General features: G+C 40.8%; 1 protein-coding gene across 4 annotated transcripts in view; it reads left to right on the forward strand.

The window, feature by feature from the left end:
* The window catches only part of LNX2 (ligand of numb-protein X 2), a 53,402-nt gene extending 36,312 nt beyond the window's left edge, over positions 1–17,090 (forward strand). For all 4 annotated transcript variants that reach the window (XM_015852055.2, XM_032442151.1, XM_032442150.1 and 1 more), the window contains 8 exons: positions 293–528; positions 2,017–2,216; positions 5,522–5,896; positions 7,730–7,876; positions 9,441–9,618; positions 11,138–11,369; positions 13,022–13,180; positions 14,706–17,090. In XM_015852055.2, coding sequence (XP_015707541.1) covers positions 293–528; positions 2,017–2,216; positions 5,522–5,896; positions 7,730–7,876; positions 9,441–9,618; positions 11,138–11,369; positions 13,022–13,180; positions 14,706–14,841 — 1,663 coding nt within the window. In that variant the 3' untranslated portion in view covers positions 14,842–17,090. The remainder of the gene's footprint in view (positions 1–292; positions 529–2,016; positions 2,217–5,521; positions 5,897–7,729; positions 7,877–9,440; positions 9,619–11,137; positions 11,370–13,021; positions 13,181–14,705) is intronic.
* The last annotated feature ends 367 nt before the right edge of the window (positions 17,091–17,457 follow it).

Consider the following 17,457-nt stretch of genomic DNA (forward strand, 5'->3'; position numbering starts at 1 on the left):
GGGCCAGGAAGCTACACAGGGGAGATTCTGTGAAGTAAGCAGTATCATCTTGGTCTCTGTCCGCTGATATGTGTTTTGGTCTTTAGATCATAGAATCATAGGTTGAAGGGGACCTTAAAGATCATGGAGCTCTAACCCCCTGCCATGGGCAGGGCTGCCAGCCACTAGATCAATCCAGGTTAACATTTATGACTCATTTAAAGCCATGGCTTTGAGGAAGACTTATGTTGCTTTATGGAGAACTGGCACTGTGGTTCTTGCTGCAGATTTGATGTCCGTGTTTTCTCTGCAGGTGCCCTGGGGCCTCTCACCGAAGGGTTGCCCTGGAGAGGCGGAAAGCGAGCAAGCTGCAGGCCGAGGCTGAGGGTGAGGCTGGGCCTGGTGGGCTGGAGCATCCCAACAGCGTGTCCCTGGATACAGAGCAGAGCATCGTGCCCGCCGAGCAGAGCTTTACTCCCACACTGCCTGCTTGGGCAGATGAGCCTGGCATCGACAATCCTCCTTTTGAAGAGAACACAGGAGCAGACAGTATGTCCTCAGTTATCTTTTCAGATTGCTTATCAAGTGTAGGAGCTGTTATGGTGTCAGAGCTTGTCTCTTTGGAAGACTGGATGTACGTTTGTTGTTTTTTTCTTTTTCTTTGCTCTTTTGCAAATGAATGCTGGTAGGTTTTAGTTATGGGCAGCTGTGCAGATGAGCTAGAATAACAGTTAGGAAGGAAAGAAATATGTATGTGTGTATGTGCTGGATATCACAGTGTTGTATGCTACACATACATTAGAATCATGGGATCTTTAAGGGTGGAAAGGACCTCTCAGGTCATAGAGTCCAGCCCCACCATGCCCATTAACCACATTCCTAAGTACCACATCTGCACAGTTCTTGACACTTCTAGGTACAGTGACTCCACCACCTCCCTGGGCAGCCCGTTCCAATGCTTGACCACTCTTTCAGACAAGAAATTATTCATAATATGCAAATTGAACCTCCCCTGGCAAATGAAGCTTTGTTCTAGCACTCTGGGGAATTCTCCCCATTCTGGATGTTGAAAACAGGAATAACATGTAAGAAACAGGTCTAGTCCAGTTGAGGAGCAACACTTATCACGGCATATAGAGATACTGCAGCTTTGCTGTGTGGTCAGCCACTAATGGAGGTTTGTTATGTCCTGTGAGCAGATAAGAGTAGAAATCTGGTTGTAATGGAACTTTCTCACTCAGATAGTTCATGCCAACCTATTGGCAGTGAGGCCGAGGTCACTTGTTTTCTTTCAAATTGCATCAATTGTTATCTAAAATGAGATTTCTTCTCCCTCGGGTCCCTTCTGCATCAGCAGGCTTCCTGCACACTGAGTGCTGCCCTGCTCAGCCCAGAAAGTAGCTGAGTAACTCCTGTATCCACTCGCTCTGAGCTATCAGTAGCGCCTGTAGCATCTGGGATTTTAGAGAGGAAGCACTCAACCTTACCACCACTAACAGAGGAAGGTGGTCGTTTCCCCTTCCTTCCTCTGTGTATCCAACATCCCTTGGCATCCTCCTTTGCTGTTGCCACACTTACTTCAGAAATGGGCTGTTTCTTGGCACCTGCTACCTCAGTGGAAGCGAATAATTTATATAATAGCAGCTAATGAAGAAATGTAGTGAAGATGTGCTGTGGGCTGCAAACCCAAATGAATTTTTGCTGTCATCATCATCAAATGTGAATACATGTGATCAAATTGGAAATGTTTATTATAATAAAGGCCAGGAGTCAAAAGGTTCATAATATCATCTTCAAAAAAACAGTTAACCTCAATTTCAAGAAGCACGGATGCTGCTAATTTACCATTGATTATTTCTAATGATCAAGGTGTCCCAATAAATAACAAAACTAATACTATCACGGTTGTTTAGTTCCTGAAACCATTGTGCGCTATGCTCTATACAGTCCTCTGGTAATTTGCTTTATTGAAAGTGGATGAGGTATAAAGGATATTAATCATTTTTTTCTTTCTTTCTTTTTTTAAATAATTGGCAGCAAATCAACAGCCACCTACCTTGCCTGAGGGAGAGATCACTACTATTGAAATCCATCGGTCCAATCCTTATATTGAATTAGGAATTAGCATAGTGGGTGGCAATGAAACGCCTTTGATCAACATTGTTATTCAGGAGGTTTATCGAGATGGGATCATTGCCAGAGATGGAAGACTTCTTGCTGGAGACCAAATACTTCAAGTACGGAATCTAATTACATATTCTGTTTGCTTACTTACCATTCAGTCATTGCAGAACTGCCTGGTAAATGAGATGGGAGATTTTCCTTGTCTGACTGTGTTGTGTAAATGTTAGCTTTGCAATTATCAGTTAGAAAGCCAATTAACATTCAAAGCAGAGCCTGTTGTTCTAGCACTTTTGGCTGCGATGCTTTGTGTGGTTCAGAGGATCAGCCCCATAGAATTTGTTTTTCTCCTCGTATCAATTTTTAAAGCATGAGCTTCGTTTTCTGATTTTAAGGGTTGTAGGGCTTGTTCTTTATCTCTAAACTGAAGGATGCTTCTGGGTAACAAGTTGGCAAAGTTTGTTCCGTGTAAAAAGCAATTTGTATTTTCTTAGACCGACTTTGTCTAAGTTGTTATTTTAGTCTGATTTCAGTGCTATTTTTGAGCAGCCCCAGCAGCTGATCTGCATCTTTCAGTAGTTGTAAAGAGATAAAATCAATAGTATTTTTCACTGGCGTGATTTGAAGCAAAGTGTTCTGAGTATTTCTTTTTTAAACTTTTTCACAACTGGTTAAAATTTAGGTTGTTTGTGATAGAATGTTTATTTTTGTTACAGTTTTAAGTAAGTAACCAAAGATGGTATAAAAGGATCTAACGCTTATTGATTTTATCATAGGGGAAGGAGCTAAATGCAGTAATCTGTAGATGGAGTTATCTTTAGAAGAATGACAGTAATTGAATTCTACATAAACAACTCAGTCCTCCGCCTTTTTTCTATTTTTGAATCCTTCCACCTGAAACAAATACGTCTCCATCACTGCAAACTGACTTCACTAAAAATGCTTCCTTTTGATGTGATAGCCCAAGATCAGTCCAAAAATAGCATCAGCCCATTTTGTTCCCGTTGTTTCTTTTACATCTGGGAGAGAAAAGTAGCTTAAGCAATGCAGTTATACTTGGAATGAAATTAGTTTGCACTTCAGAAAATAGAAGTCCCTTTTGAAAAACGTGTCTTTTTCCTCCTGTTGAGTATTAGGAGAGTTGCTGGCATAGAATAACGCAAGGGTCTTCCAAAATGTTACCTTTTTAGCAAGCAGTTGCAGGCGCTGATTGAACGCTCCCAATTTATTCCCATACTCAAGGGCTCTCATAGGTTGCAGAATAAGGACCTTAGCGCCAAAGCTTTGGAAATTCTTGCCATTTGGGCAGGTGTCAATTATAGTTTCCAAAGCCGTAAGTGGCAATAAGTTGCCTATAAATAGGATTTATAAGCAGCAGTGTGTTCTCCCTATCAGCGTGCTGACACTGAGGCTGTCAGATGCTAGGAAGGCGTTCATCAGAGTCCCTTTGTCACGATGAGGACGAAGTGTGGGAAGGAAAAGCTGAAGTTTTTTGGAAGATACAGTGTCTTTATAGCTGCACAGTTGCCTGGGCTGGTGCTGAGTTGTATTAAAATTACCAGGCTTGGTCTGTGCAGACTGTAATTAAGTACAGAGTTAGATGCAGTTCAGTACATGCTTCAGCCAGTCCTTTCTGAAATTGTCTTCAAAGACTTTCATGAGAAGTAAAGTGCTGAAATACAGCCAGGACAGACTGCAAAGTGAAACTTAGCATTTTACTTGTCTGGTCAAACAAGAAGTATTACCCTTTTAAGATCTGAGAGAGCACTATTTAGTAACTGCTACATAAAAGTGCATGTTGTGTACAATGTACAGGTAGGTGCCTAAAAGTGCTTGACACTTTTGGTCTCTTTTTGTACAGGACTGTGACAGTAATTCACCTAAAATATGTTCTAACGAGAATCTGTTTCTACAAGGAAAACTAAGTATGTTTTATTCTGAAATTGTGGACTGCTTTGTAGAAAGAAGAATTAAATCATGTTGCATACATTCTTCTGTGCCCTTTGCGTGCTTCCATATTTTATACGTCTGCTTTAGCAAGCGACAGCTAAAAATAAAACTAAATTTAATTTGAGGGCTCTGACAGATGAGCCCTGGTGGATTTTGCTGGTGGCAGCTTTAACTGTTCTTTCTTCAAGCTGTGCCTCCTCTCCCCTCTGGTCAAGGTGACAACCTGTCTGGGGCAGCACTAGACAGGATATGGCCGCATTGTTTGAGATTGGCCTCTTGACACCCCCCGCCTCGGCTCAGGTTTGTGGTGGAAATGTGATGGATGCTGTACAGAAATGTCTGAGTCCTTTATCTGCCCAGCTTTTGGTTGGTGGCTTTTATTGGGTTTGTTGTTGATCAGGTTGGATTTTGGGCAGGGCCTGGGGGGGGGGTCAGTATGTGGGCATTTATTTTGTATAGTTTAGTGTATATTTTTTGTATTTTGATAAAAGCTTGGCATTAATTTTAAAATTTGATATGCCTTTTTTTGGTAAAAAATAATATTTACCACTCCTGAAATCATGAGGACAGGGGCTCTTCCATCAGAGCACAACAGTATGTGCCAAGATGACATTTCAGTGTTAACTTTCAGCCACTTCTTACAGAATGATACACACACTGCTTTTGTGCTTGTCTTCTTGGTGGTCCTATTTTCAGTTAAATCTTACTGCACTATAAATTTTTATCTTGGCTGTAGTAGAATAAATGACTGAATATAACTGATCTTTGTTAGCGGGCCACATAACAAGCAATTATTGTGTGTAGGGAGGGCAGGCTTAGGCTTTTCATTTACAACTGACTTGAAATAACGTAGGCTGCAAATCCAAAACCACACTTGAAGTCAGTGGAAAAACTCCTAAGTTCACACTAAGGCTTTGCTAAAGCCACCTTTTCTTTTGTCTCAGTGAACAAATTTAAGTTTTCTGAATTTCAGTTTTTTTTTTAACTTTTCACATTGTGGAAGTGCTGCATATCGTTAGATGTTGGATGTTTCCTCAGAGACTTCAATGAATTGTTTTTAGAGCTGTTGTTTCATAGATTAAAGTAATATTGGGCTTGCTGGTAAGCATTTGTGAAGTTCTTCTGGAGAATAAAACAGGAAAAGATCTGAGAAGTACAGGAGACCAGGAGAGTGAAAATCCTGTAGCACAAGGATGGAGGGTGTTCACCTTTAGAGAGATGTCACCTTTGTGGGAAGTAGGTTTGTAGACTGGGAAGACAAAGTGGGATGCACAAAAGGATGGAAGGAAGAGAAAGAAAGCCCAATACAGGCAGATAAGTAGGTTGCTCCAGGTGGGTTTTCTTGAGCTTTGCAGCAAATGTAGTTTGGAATGGACTTTGTGTTCATAATTTCATTTCATTATGTTCATAATGCATAGTAATTACAACCATGAGACCACTATTCTGATCATTGTTACTTATTTTTTGGCAGGTGAATAGCTTTGACATCAGCAACGTGTCCCATAACCACGCACGAGCAGTGCTATCACAGCCCTGCACGGTGCTGCACCTCACCGTGCTGCGGGAGCGGCGGTTTGGGAGCCGTACCCATGGCCACACTGACACCACCACCACCTCCTCGCGGGACGACAGCTTCCAAGTCACGCTGCACAAACGTGACTCCAGTGAGCAGCTTGGCATCAAGCTAGTCCGCAGGACAGATGAGCCGGGAGTCTTCATTCTTGACCTCTTAGAAGGAGGGTTGGCTGCCCAGGATGGTCGGCTCTGCAGCAATGACCGTGTGCTCGCCATCAATGGGCATGACTTGAAGCATGGGACACCCGAGCTTGCTGCGCAGGTTATACAGGTAATTTGCATTCCTTAAGTCAGCTTGGCTCTGAGTGATGAATAGTGTAGAGTCTATCCCAAATAGAACAGCTTGTGAGCAATACCTTAAGTTTGCCTCAAGTTGCACCAGAGTAAGTTTAGGTTGGATATCAGGAAAAACTTTGTTACAGAAAGGGCAGCTAAGCACTGGAATAGGCTGCCCAGGGAGGTGGTTGAGTCACTATCCCTGGATGTGTTTAAAACCTGTTTGGATGTGGTGCTCAGGGACATGATTTAGCAGAGGGTTGTTAGTTAGGGTACTATGCTTGGGTTGTGGTTGGACTTGATGATCTTTAAGTTCTTTTCCAACCTGAGTGATTCCATGATTCTAGAAGCTTGTGGCTGTGCAGTTCACTGTGATTTGTGTTCTGGAAATAATACAGCAAACCAGGGTCTACTTTGGCATCCTGCAGACAAAGTTTGTCTTGGTAGAAGTGAAAAGTGACTTAGTCTTCCCTAGCACGCAGCCTGATCATTAGATGGCTGCTTATGTGGCCCATTACATAACAGGAAAATAAATAAATAAATAAATATGCTACTATACTTCTGCTTGTACTGTAGGTTTAATTTCTTGTCTGAGTGAGCTCTTTGCAAGTGGACATTGGTTTACCTGCACATGGCGTTGGTAGACCCAAATGGGACAGCAAATTGCCAGACTTCATGGAAGCAACAGACAGCCGCTAGGAACAAAAAGTCAATCTTCTATTAACCTAGTGTAGTAAAATTCATTTCCTGAGCATTAGGGAAGCGCTATTCCGAATGACTGTCTCTGCTCTGTACACAGAGATTACCCAAAGCATGATGCAGTCAGACACATGAGCCCTACCTGTTCCTGTAGGGAAAAACTTCACTGCACACCTTCCTCCAAATCTGTAAGGAAACAGCTGCAGCATGTGCTGCTTCCTTCTGATGGGATGTTGGCAAAAATGCTCCAGTTTTGATGAAGTTGGGATAGACCAGTAGCAGGTTCTTGCGGTCTAGCACAGTTAATTGCATTTGCTTAACTTAAAGTTCCAATACCAAATGAGAACCACAGTTCAAATGAACAGAAAATATATGTTTCAGGAATCATTTTAAGAGCTTCCGTTGTAGTTAAGAGGAAAATAACAATGATTTGGGGGGTTTAACGCTTGTTTCTCAGTTTCTGGATACAATGAAATGGTCAGATTTTACAACAGGTAACTTGTATCTCTTGTGTTTTTGCAATAATGGAAAGAGCTGATATTTCATTTAATATCTCATATCTGAGTCTCCTGATATTCCCAGATCTCTAGGATTTAATGATCTGCTCATATGTAACATCTTTCTCTGAAGTCTTTGAGAAACAGAACGTTCAGAACTTCTGACTAAAATCTGCAGATCCCAGGTTGATCATGAGCTGAAACCAGGCTCCACCCATTTAGAATCATAGAATTACCCAGGTTGGAAAAGATCTTGAAGATCATCAAGTCCAACCGCAGCCGAACCAGTACCCAAACTCTAAAAACCCTACACTAAATCATATCCCTGAATACCACATCCATACGGCTCTTAAACACAACCAGGGATGGCGATTCAACCACCTCCCTGGGGAGCCTATTCCAGTACCTAACTACCCTTTCTAGTACCTAACTACCCTTTCTTTTTCCTGTGAAGCGGATGTAACATCAGAAGTAAAGGAATGCTGGTATCCCCTCTAATCCAGGGGGAATTGCAGCAAGAAGACTGAGAAGTTTGCGGCACCTCTGGGAGCTGGAAAAACAAGTTCTGCTGACTTATTATTTCATTATGTCTATCCTACAGACTTCTTTATTTTGTTTTATATATTTGACAGGCTAGTGGGGAGAGAGTGAATTTGATCATCTCTAGACCCATGAAGTCGCAGACGGTCAGTATTATCCGAGACACGGGGACTCACAACAGCAACCCACACCAACACCAGTCCCAGCAGCTGTTTCACTGCAGACCCAACTCACATAAGGTTGGTGGCATTCAAGAGTGTTTGTGTTTCTACCACTGTGCTGACTGCAACCAGCAAGGACAGGACATGCAGTGTTTAGTACACAGCATATAAAGGTCTTGTTGAAGGATGTGTTCTCTCCTCCATGAGCCAGCAGTGCTGACTGCCAGACTACAGAATGGGAGAGAAAGGCAGAATGAAGAGATTTTCACAAAGCTAGTATCAGATTATCTGTAAGACTGTGCTTGAGTTCTAACTACTTCCTCTTGTTAAACCAATATGACATCTTACTATTCAGATTCTGTGAAGTAATTGCCCTGTTGACCATGCCAGTCAATCCACCTTTCCTCCCATCCAGTCTTTTAGCATCAGTGTCTAATGTCACCCTTCTACTGGGAGGATTTACATGTGTTGGTAGTATTTTCTTTTAAAGGTTGAGTTACTATCTTTATTTCTCTCTTATTAATCTGTAGTTGGCATAGAAGTCTTTTGTCTTAATACAAAGTTTATGTAATTGTGTGGCACCTGCCAGTTAGGCCTGAAGACTTAAGGAGGAGCTGTCTTCAGAAGCTATGAGTTGTATATTATGTGATTAACATGAACGTGCAAGGAGCAGAATCAGAAGAGGCGTGTGGCGTTGAAAGTAAAGGAAAGCAGCGCTTCCTTTTTCTAATAGAAAGCAGGGGAATAAAGAAGTGTTTGTACTTGGAAGAATCTTCCAGGTTATTTCTTCCATTATTTTGGATTCTTTCTGAGCATTTTGTTGATTTAAGATGTTATTGCAGGTGTGTGTGCAGTGATTTCAGTGTATCGCTAAATAAACCGAAAAGGAAAGTTTTGAGCAAGTGAAATAAACTTTGATTCATGTCTAAATCCTTAGATAGGGAAAACTAAATATGCGCTAAACTTTAGAATTCATGTGTTAGGAAATGAAATATTCTTGTTTTGATTCAGGTTTGGGGTATCATTATGGTTATTAGGGAGCCTGCACAAAGCTTCTATTAGCAGCCACATATAAGCATTATTGACTTTAGCTACTCTGTGCTCCGAGAGAGGCTGCATACCAGATGTAAAAACAAACATGACATAGGAGGTTTTAAATGGCCTCTCTGTGTGACTGTGAATACATGTGTTTTCATTTCTTATGGGGCTTCTTTGTAGTTGCAGGCCATGTTCTTACTTGTGAGTGAGGTAATGCTGATGTTCACTAAGACATCAAAAGATTTGCTTCTGTTTGGTTTCTTGACTTTTGGCCATATGATTTCATAGCACAGTCTTAAAATATAGCCTATTCCTGTGTAAGAGCTAAAAGAAACTTGAGTGAGATTTTCAAGGATGGCCTTCGTCAACTTTCTGTCTACACTTCAGCATCTACATCAGTAGCTTTTTATTTTTTTCTGACCTGGAGGAAATCCAACTAAAGCCAATTTGCGGTACAGACTTTTTCCTTTAAACCATTCTGTTAAAGCACCAAAGCACAGCTTTGAGGTGCCCTTAGTTGCGTTCTGTTCTGTTTGGGTTTTTTGGTGTGTGTTGGGTTTTGTTTTTCAGAGCTTTAACTACATTGTTTATTCTTGTCAAACAGGACCTCTCCCAGTGTGTTACATGCCAAGAAAAGCACATTACTGTGAAAAAAGAGCCACATGAATCTCTTGGAATGACAGTGGCAGGAGGCAGAGGCAGCAAAAGTGGCGAGTTGCCCATTTTCGTGACAAGCGTACAGCCCCATGGGTGTTTGGCAAGAGATGGCAGGATTAAACGAGGTAGGGCTTGGCTTTCCTGGTGCCATGGATGACCTCCAATTGTTTTTTGATGAGTACATTCACTGAAATCACGGGGTGTCATAAAACCTTTTAACGAATGTAACAAAGCAATGATGGATGTTTGTGTTTCAGTAGTGGAAATACAGTATTTAGTATCACACTTCCACCTTTTCTAGGAAAGGGATGTTTAGAGAATGATAGCGGGGAAGTGGATGAGATCAGGAAATGTCTGGTTACATTCTTTACAGCTGACTGTAATCCCCTGAGCTGAGTGTCTCATGTGATGGTTTGTACTTTAGTGCACGCATCCTGTTTTTGTGTTTCATTTGGTGGGGTGGGCTCCTTTTCTGCTGGAGGAATCCTCCCTGTAATATCTGAACAGCTCACGTGTTCCTGATGACAAGTAACCTACGTGGAGATTACCCTCAAGGCTTCATCTGTAGTGACCATAGAACCTAAACGTTACCTTGTCCTTTGTCCAGCACAGCCTGGTTTTGCTGTTTTTCAGGTGTGCTGCAACAACCACCCCTGTTCCTCAGCTTTGCATAAGGATACAGGGAATGTGGATACAAAGGTTAGACACAGGATAGGAGAGCACAGTCCTTACTGATTAGCAGCTAAGCATTGGTGATTAGAATGTATTGTGCCATATGTGAAACAAACACCGTGTATGGGACCTTGGCAATTCAGAATTCACAGGATTTCAAATTGTTTTAGGAACTAAATTTAGAAGGAGGGGGGGCAGAACTTCAGAAATTGAAACTGAAAAATGACTGCATGGGAACCTCCTTCTGTGCTTCTGAGATGGGGAGATTTACACCCACATACCACAGTATGCTCATGTGAAAAATACAACTGGTGGAAGAATCACAATGATAGTTTTGTCCCGTAATAATAAAGGAGCCACAAAAATGGTTTTAAGTTGTGCTTCACCTCATCTTTAGCTTTCCTTGGGAGGCAAAAGCTTTTAAGAAATGAGTCTCATTCCAAATGTGGCTCAGGTGTTCACATGTTTGCTTTGTTTTTCCTGGCTTTCATCAGAAAGTGAGACACTGTGTGGAGGAGGAGACTCTTACAGCTTGAACAGTAAATTACATTTTTGTTTTCACCCTGAGGCATTCTGATATTACTCTGAAATAAAATAAAAACTGTGGCTATTTTTTTACTGTCTTGGACTCTTTCCAGATTATTACCTTTGCACAGATGCTCATTTTTCCTTCTGACGGATTGGATTTTGCACCAGCCTTTCCAGTTGTTTTTGTATTCATTTTTTGTTCTCCTAAACTGCAAACTCAGAAAAACCAAAACCTAAAAAGCTCTGTGGAGCTTCACTTGTCTATAAGATATAGTTGTGGTGCCTGAATTGTAGCTAATTGAGCTAATGTTGCTATTCACATTCCCAAGTTGTTTGTTCAGATTGTCTTGGCTCCAGAAGATTACAGTATGAGGTGAAATCCTGATCAGAGAGGTACTATAGATCATGACAGGCTGTTGTGTTCTTATTTGTGCCTCTAAACAGGTGATGTGTTGCTGAACATCAATGGCATCGATCTGACTAACCTCAGTCACAGTGAGGCGGTGGCCATGCTGAAAGCCAGTGCTGCCTCCTCGGTAGTTGCCCTGAAAGCATTGGAAGTCCAGATCGTAGAAGAACAACCCCAGGCCAATGAAGAACAGTTGAGTACCATCAGTGAAAATGAATACGATGCCAGTTGGTCACCATCATGGGTCATGTGGCTGGGACTCCCAAGGTACTGAATTAATTAATACAGTAATTAGTTATCTGTTTTAAACTTAAGTCGGAGAGAAATACAAAAGCGGAGACATTACTAGCTGCAACACGTCTGCCTTTATTTCTGCCTGCCTAACCAGTTCAATTGTACTCTATTTGCATTGTGCTCATGATGAGGACCATGAACAGGAGCAGTGTTCTCTTAGGAAACTGGGAGGTGAAGAGACTCAGTTTATCCCTTCAAAAACAATAGTAGCTACTCACATGAATTCTTCTCATTTAATAAAACTCATCTTTTCCATTGCTTAACTGTATCATAGTTTCCAGTAGAGTATCTAAAATCAGAGAGATAATTAATAACAACACAAAGTATTTATCCATATGTCTTTGTGATGGTTTACTACATAAATTTACAAGGAAAAACATACAACTTTGGAATATTGGATCAGACTTTCCATTCTCATACTTTTAACATAAATCTCTTCCACACGAGCCTGGAGTTACAAATCCTCATTTATTTCTTTTCAAAAACCCACTTACCGTCTCTGCCAAACACGAAATCTCTTCCAGGTTTGCAGCTCCCTCCCCATTCCTAATCTGCAGTCTGCTTGACATCATCGTGCTTCATTTTTACTGTTCTGTTTTTCAGTTTCTTGTGGCTTCATTCTGGCATTGCTCACAAGGAGAGCTCGCACTACAGTGACTAGTGCGGGTAACTTCAGGCAGTGTTCAGGCTACTTCCTCTCCTACTGATGGACTTAACCAAGCTCGGGCCTGTAGTTGAAGTATAAAATAACAAAAATAAACAAGCATACTGGTGGCAAAATATGTCTGCAGATAACAAATATGTCTGAATATAACAGAACTATGAGTTATCCAGTGTGTCAATAAACTGCTTTCAGCTTTGGAAATGTACTTACTTTCCATGCCTTAGTAGTGATTTACTCCTTAAATACTATGGAAGATGATGTGTTGCTCCCATGTTACTCATTCTGCTGCTTCTCTTTAAAGAGTATTGTATATCAGTGAAGAACTTTGCATCATTATTGCCTGGAAGTTAATTTCTAGGGTTTTTTGTTTGTTTCTTTGCTTGTTTTAATTACGGTCACTATTTCACTGGCAAGAATTAATTTTCATGAAGGAAGTTATTACATACACCAGTACAGTTAGTGGAGCATGATCTGGATTGTTTACCTGCCACATATCAAAATGGTTAATCATTGGTGTTTTCATTACTGATGGTGAATCAGTTCAGAGGTAGAGAAGGTCACACATGAACTACCAAATCTGTACTTAAAGTAGGAAGATGTCTAAACCGACTGGAGGTGGAAGAAACATGCACTTCATTTTTGACTTGCAAAGTAAATAGGTTGGATATACGTTTTCCACCCACATTCTCACCACCTGTGAAATCCTTATAATGCCATTTTAGTACTGTCAGTTTACAGAGTTAAGTAATTATTCTAGCTTTGCATTATTCCTTTTTAAACATATTTATGTCTGAAAAATGTGGATTTTTTTTTGCAATCAGTTTGGATATTGCAAAATTACCCTGTCCGTGGGCAGCATAGCAGCGCTGATGTGAGAGAGCAGGTGTTGTTCCTGGTACAGAAACACCTACACGTGGTACACACAGCTTTTCTCTTGCTGTCCTGTGCTTCCATTCCACAGCTGCCTGCATAGCTGTCACGATGTAGTGCTGCGACGGAGCAATTTGGGAAGCTGGGGTTTCAGCATTGTCGGTGGCTATGAGGAGAACCACACAAACCAGCCTTTCTTCATTAAAACCATTGTCCTTGGAACTCCCGCGTACTTTGATGGAAGATTAAAGTAAGTTAAAACATAAGTAATAGTAATCATCAACAGTTGAAAATAAGCACATGCTAGTGCAAGTAAAAGCTTCATGAACGGTAGGGTAGCACCTGGTGCAGCCCATTGGTTTTATCCTTTCATAAAGCTTACTGAAACCACTGCTGAAAACCCTGGTACTAAAAAGCGATGTTGCTGCTTTAATATAAAGGTGCGAAAGTAGATGAAAAAGTCAGTATCTCTGAAGATATCATCAAGGAACAGTGCCCTGATTTTTTGGCTGGCAGGAAAGGCATGGATAAATGGAGTGAGTTCAGCAGAGGCCGCTAAGGTGGTGTACCCTTGTGTGGCCTTAAAGATTAAATGATTCTACTTACACTCTACACTTGGATGTAATTTCCAGATCTACTTTTCATACTATGCATTTGCATAATGTAGGATTATTTCAGAATTAGGATTTAAAATTCCTACTAAAGAGTCTCTTGTTCATAAACGGATATCTTTTGTAAAGGTGGAGTGAAAAATATGCCCTGGATTTGTGAACATTATGTGGCTTGAAGTTTTATGACGTGATTTTTACATGTTAGATTTACTTACATGGTAACCTAAGAAAAACGCGTGCTTATGCGTAGAGCCTTGCCAGTAATTGATTTTTTGGCTCAATGACTAAATAAATAAATGAAAAAAAAAATAGTTTGGTTTAACACAAAATTACATATTTTTTTTTGGCCAACTATGAAACCAGTTTGGATTAAATGAAAGATTTCAGTTCAGTCTAAAGTAAATAATTTCAGATTGGGAAATTAATGACTATAAGTCTTAACACAGATGGAAATGTAAGCATCATTCTTAAGAAGGGAAGAGTGCTTGTGGTCGTGCTTACTCCTTGTAAGGAATAGAAAAGGTTCTCTTCTGTGATACTGAGATGCAGTAAGTACCCTGTGCTCACATCCATTCTCTTACTGAGACTATGGACTTAAAAATGGTTCTCTACCATCAACAAATGAGAGCTCCTTAGAACATGCATAGTGTATTATCATGGGACCACTCTTTTTAAGCTGTTCCATTTGGTTTAAATTATCTGAATTTTTTGTTAGGCTAGAGAGAAAGCTGGGAAGGAAAACAACGCAGTCCGGTAATTAAGACTGTTTTCTGCCTACATTATCTGGCAGGTATGACTTTATAGAAGATAGGAAAGCCCTATAGAAAAAGGAAAACCTTTTTGCCATCCACAGTGATGCACCCAATAGCTGGAAGGATTAGTTACATTAGGAAAGTCCTGTTCAGTCTCCAGCATCACATATCAGTGCTCTGAGGAATCCCAAATAGACTCAAGTTGAAATCCAGTGATCTGAGAATTTCCCAGATTAATGTCATTACTTAAACAGATAAAAATTGAACCCTTATTTTGTTTGATGTTTTATTTTTTTAGCTACAGTTCAAACCTCGTGGAAACGCCTCTCCAAAGATAAAGTGCTGTTTGCTGGCGTGTGACAGTTACAGCAGAGCAGCACTCATCACTGGGTTTTCTTCTTGTGTTTTTTAGGTGCGGTGATATGATTGTTGCTGTAAATGGACTGTCAACGGTTGGAATGAGCCATTCTGCACTTGTTCCCATGCTGAAGGAGCAGAGGAACAAAGTAACTTTAACTGTAATTTGCTGGCCTGGAAGCCTCATCTAGATTGATGAAATCATTTTGGTTCAAGCAGCTTCATTTTCTGGATAGTTGGCACAAAAATCTCCTTTATCTCCTTTTCTTTTTCCCCTATTGATACAGCTGGTTATAAGCAGGGCCAAAACTGCTGTATTCACTTTCTTCTTGGCTCTTTTTTCATGGGCTTTTCAGACTCACTGTATGTATCTTTCCATCCTGAACTGTCCGTTTTTGTTTGCTACATCCATTGCCGATGCAAATGCAAATACACACATGCTCACACAGAAACTCCTACTGCGATACGGCTCTCACTGAGCCTTCCCAGTCAAGCAATAGTCTTACAGTAAGCAGAAGAACCCAACTGTTGGTTGGGTTTCCCTGAACAGCCCTACGTTCCTATGTATTATAAAAATGTAACAGCCACGTACCCGTTCTTTGAGAAGAGAATGTGTGTCAGTATCGCAGTGATGCACCTACCTGCTGCTGTGAATCAGAACCCGTTTCCAAAGGTACGCCCTTCCCCTTTGTAAAGCCTTTCCATGTTTGAGTCAGTATTTCAGACTCCCTCAAGGAATCCATCTTACTCCTAAGAAATGGTTGGGTTCCCATACTTTTCCTTTCAGGGCATCAGTGTTCACAGAAAAGTAGGACGAAAGCCTGATATTACTGGAATTTTTATAAAGTGCAATAATTGGACTCTTTGTTAGGAAACTTTAATATATTACAGAGTTTGTATCCTCTAACGAACAGAAATATGGAAGCAATTACTGTTGCAGTGCTGGCAAGAAGACACGTGCCCAAGGTCGCCTTTGAGTGAATGGCCTGCATTGTTAGACTTCCCTTTACAAATGAATGTTTTGCTATGTCAGGGAATTTTGATGAACATTTTTACTAAGGTCATTTTTACCGTTTATATTGTAGTTGTCGGCTCTCTTGCTCCACGTGTGGAAGCAGTGCTTTGACTTACACCTTGTAGATGAGAGAATCACTTACAGAGAAAAGCCCGCTGTTAAGGAAACACACACCAGGTTTGCAGGTGGGAAGGACGCCTCTTTTCACTCAACTCCAACTGGAGAGTAAGCTGCAAAGTTCACTCTTCCTCTGTCACCTCCTGACAAATGTGCAATGCCTTGATATGAATGCTGAAACAATTTGTCTTGCACTGCAGGATTTTTCTTTCCTTTAGAGAGCACCTGCTATTAAGCTGTCAGTAAGATAAATGCTATTTATCTTGGATCGTATTTAGTATTTTTACAAACAAACCTGTAACTTCCAGACTTTGCCTTTCCGTGATCTTTGCAGGCTAAGCACCGCCCATCTATTTAAAACAAAGAAGTGTGGGGCACATAAAGCAATGTGCTGACTTGGAGCAAAGCCCCGCGGGTTGTCGGAGTTCTGCGTAGTTAAGAAACGGCTTCGTTTATAAACCACATTCACACCTGAATGACCTCTGTATTGTATTATTCATTGCCAGAGAATGTATCGGGGAATCGCAGTGTATCTCAATTGTGAAGCATGAACTTTACTTTCACACTTAGCTGTTGTAATATGGGGGCATATTCTCGCATGTCATTAATCCCAGTAGCTTTGTTTTAAAAAGAAATGACAGTTCAAAGGAAAAAAAGAAAGGAATCTCGTATGAATGAAATGGTTTAATTCCTCTCTAGGATGTATGATAACGGTTGAATTTCATTATACTCAAAGAATGTCCTGTACAGTATATTACTGTATTGAGAACTTTCTGATGCAAGCGCCAAACATCTTTGATACGTTGGCTGATTTGAGCAGGAGTTTCCTCCCATTCCAAAGTGGTGTTGAATTGTATACCTTGCTCCTCATGCAGATTTGTGGGGGTAAAGTATGTCTTAGTGTAGACTTTAGGGAAGACTTTGACATATGTACTAGGTTTAACTTTTTTATTCACTTTTCAGTCAAAACCCTGCAAAAAACACAGGTTTTTAGCATTTCTTTTTTCTTTTCTCTATACATATGTACCAAAAGCATGGGTTAGCCTAAGCGGTGCGGTTCTGTTTGTGTGCCGTAGCTTTTATCAGAATGTTTAGCATTAAAAACTTGGACTGAATTCCTTTCCTGGATCTTTTTTCCCCTTTCTCTCGTAGCAGCATAGTTGGGTTTGTTTCTCCGTGCCTTCTGTTTTAAATTATTTCAAGGTTTGGTTTTTGTTTTTGTTTTTTTTCTTCATATATTGCTATCTAATTGTATGGTATTAATGAAGGGTGAATGGAAATAAAGTTCATTCTACTTATTGTGATAACTCCAAGTATCGTCTCACTCTTTGCAGAAGAAACGGGTGCCTAAATGCAGATTGAGCTGGAGGATTTTTGATGTGACTTACTACAAACCACATGCTCAGCCTGCCTGGGCTACCTGTCAGCTGTTTAAGTAGTGATTCCAGCTTGGAGAAACGTTCTGAAGGGAAGGTAATCTCCCTGCCCTGTGGTTCTTAGTCCACAAACAACATTCCCTCCCCTCAGTCCACCTCCTGCCAGCTGGTGCTGATCAGCCCAAAGATGTTCCAAAGCACAGATCTGATGCAAGGAGACAGTCTTGCTGGAAACGTCACATTTTTAGGAACCTGGGGCTGTAATTTGAGCCTCCTGGTAATCAGTTCCCATCTCCATC

Source organism: Coturnix japonica, chromosome 1 (genome assembly GCF_001577835.2).
Source record: "Coturnix japonica isolate 7356 chromosome 1, Coturnix japonica 2.1, whole genome shotgun sequence".
Classification (NCBI taxonomy): Eukaryota; Metazoa; Chordata; class Aves; order Galliformes; family Phasianidae; genus Coturnix; species Coturnix japonica.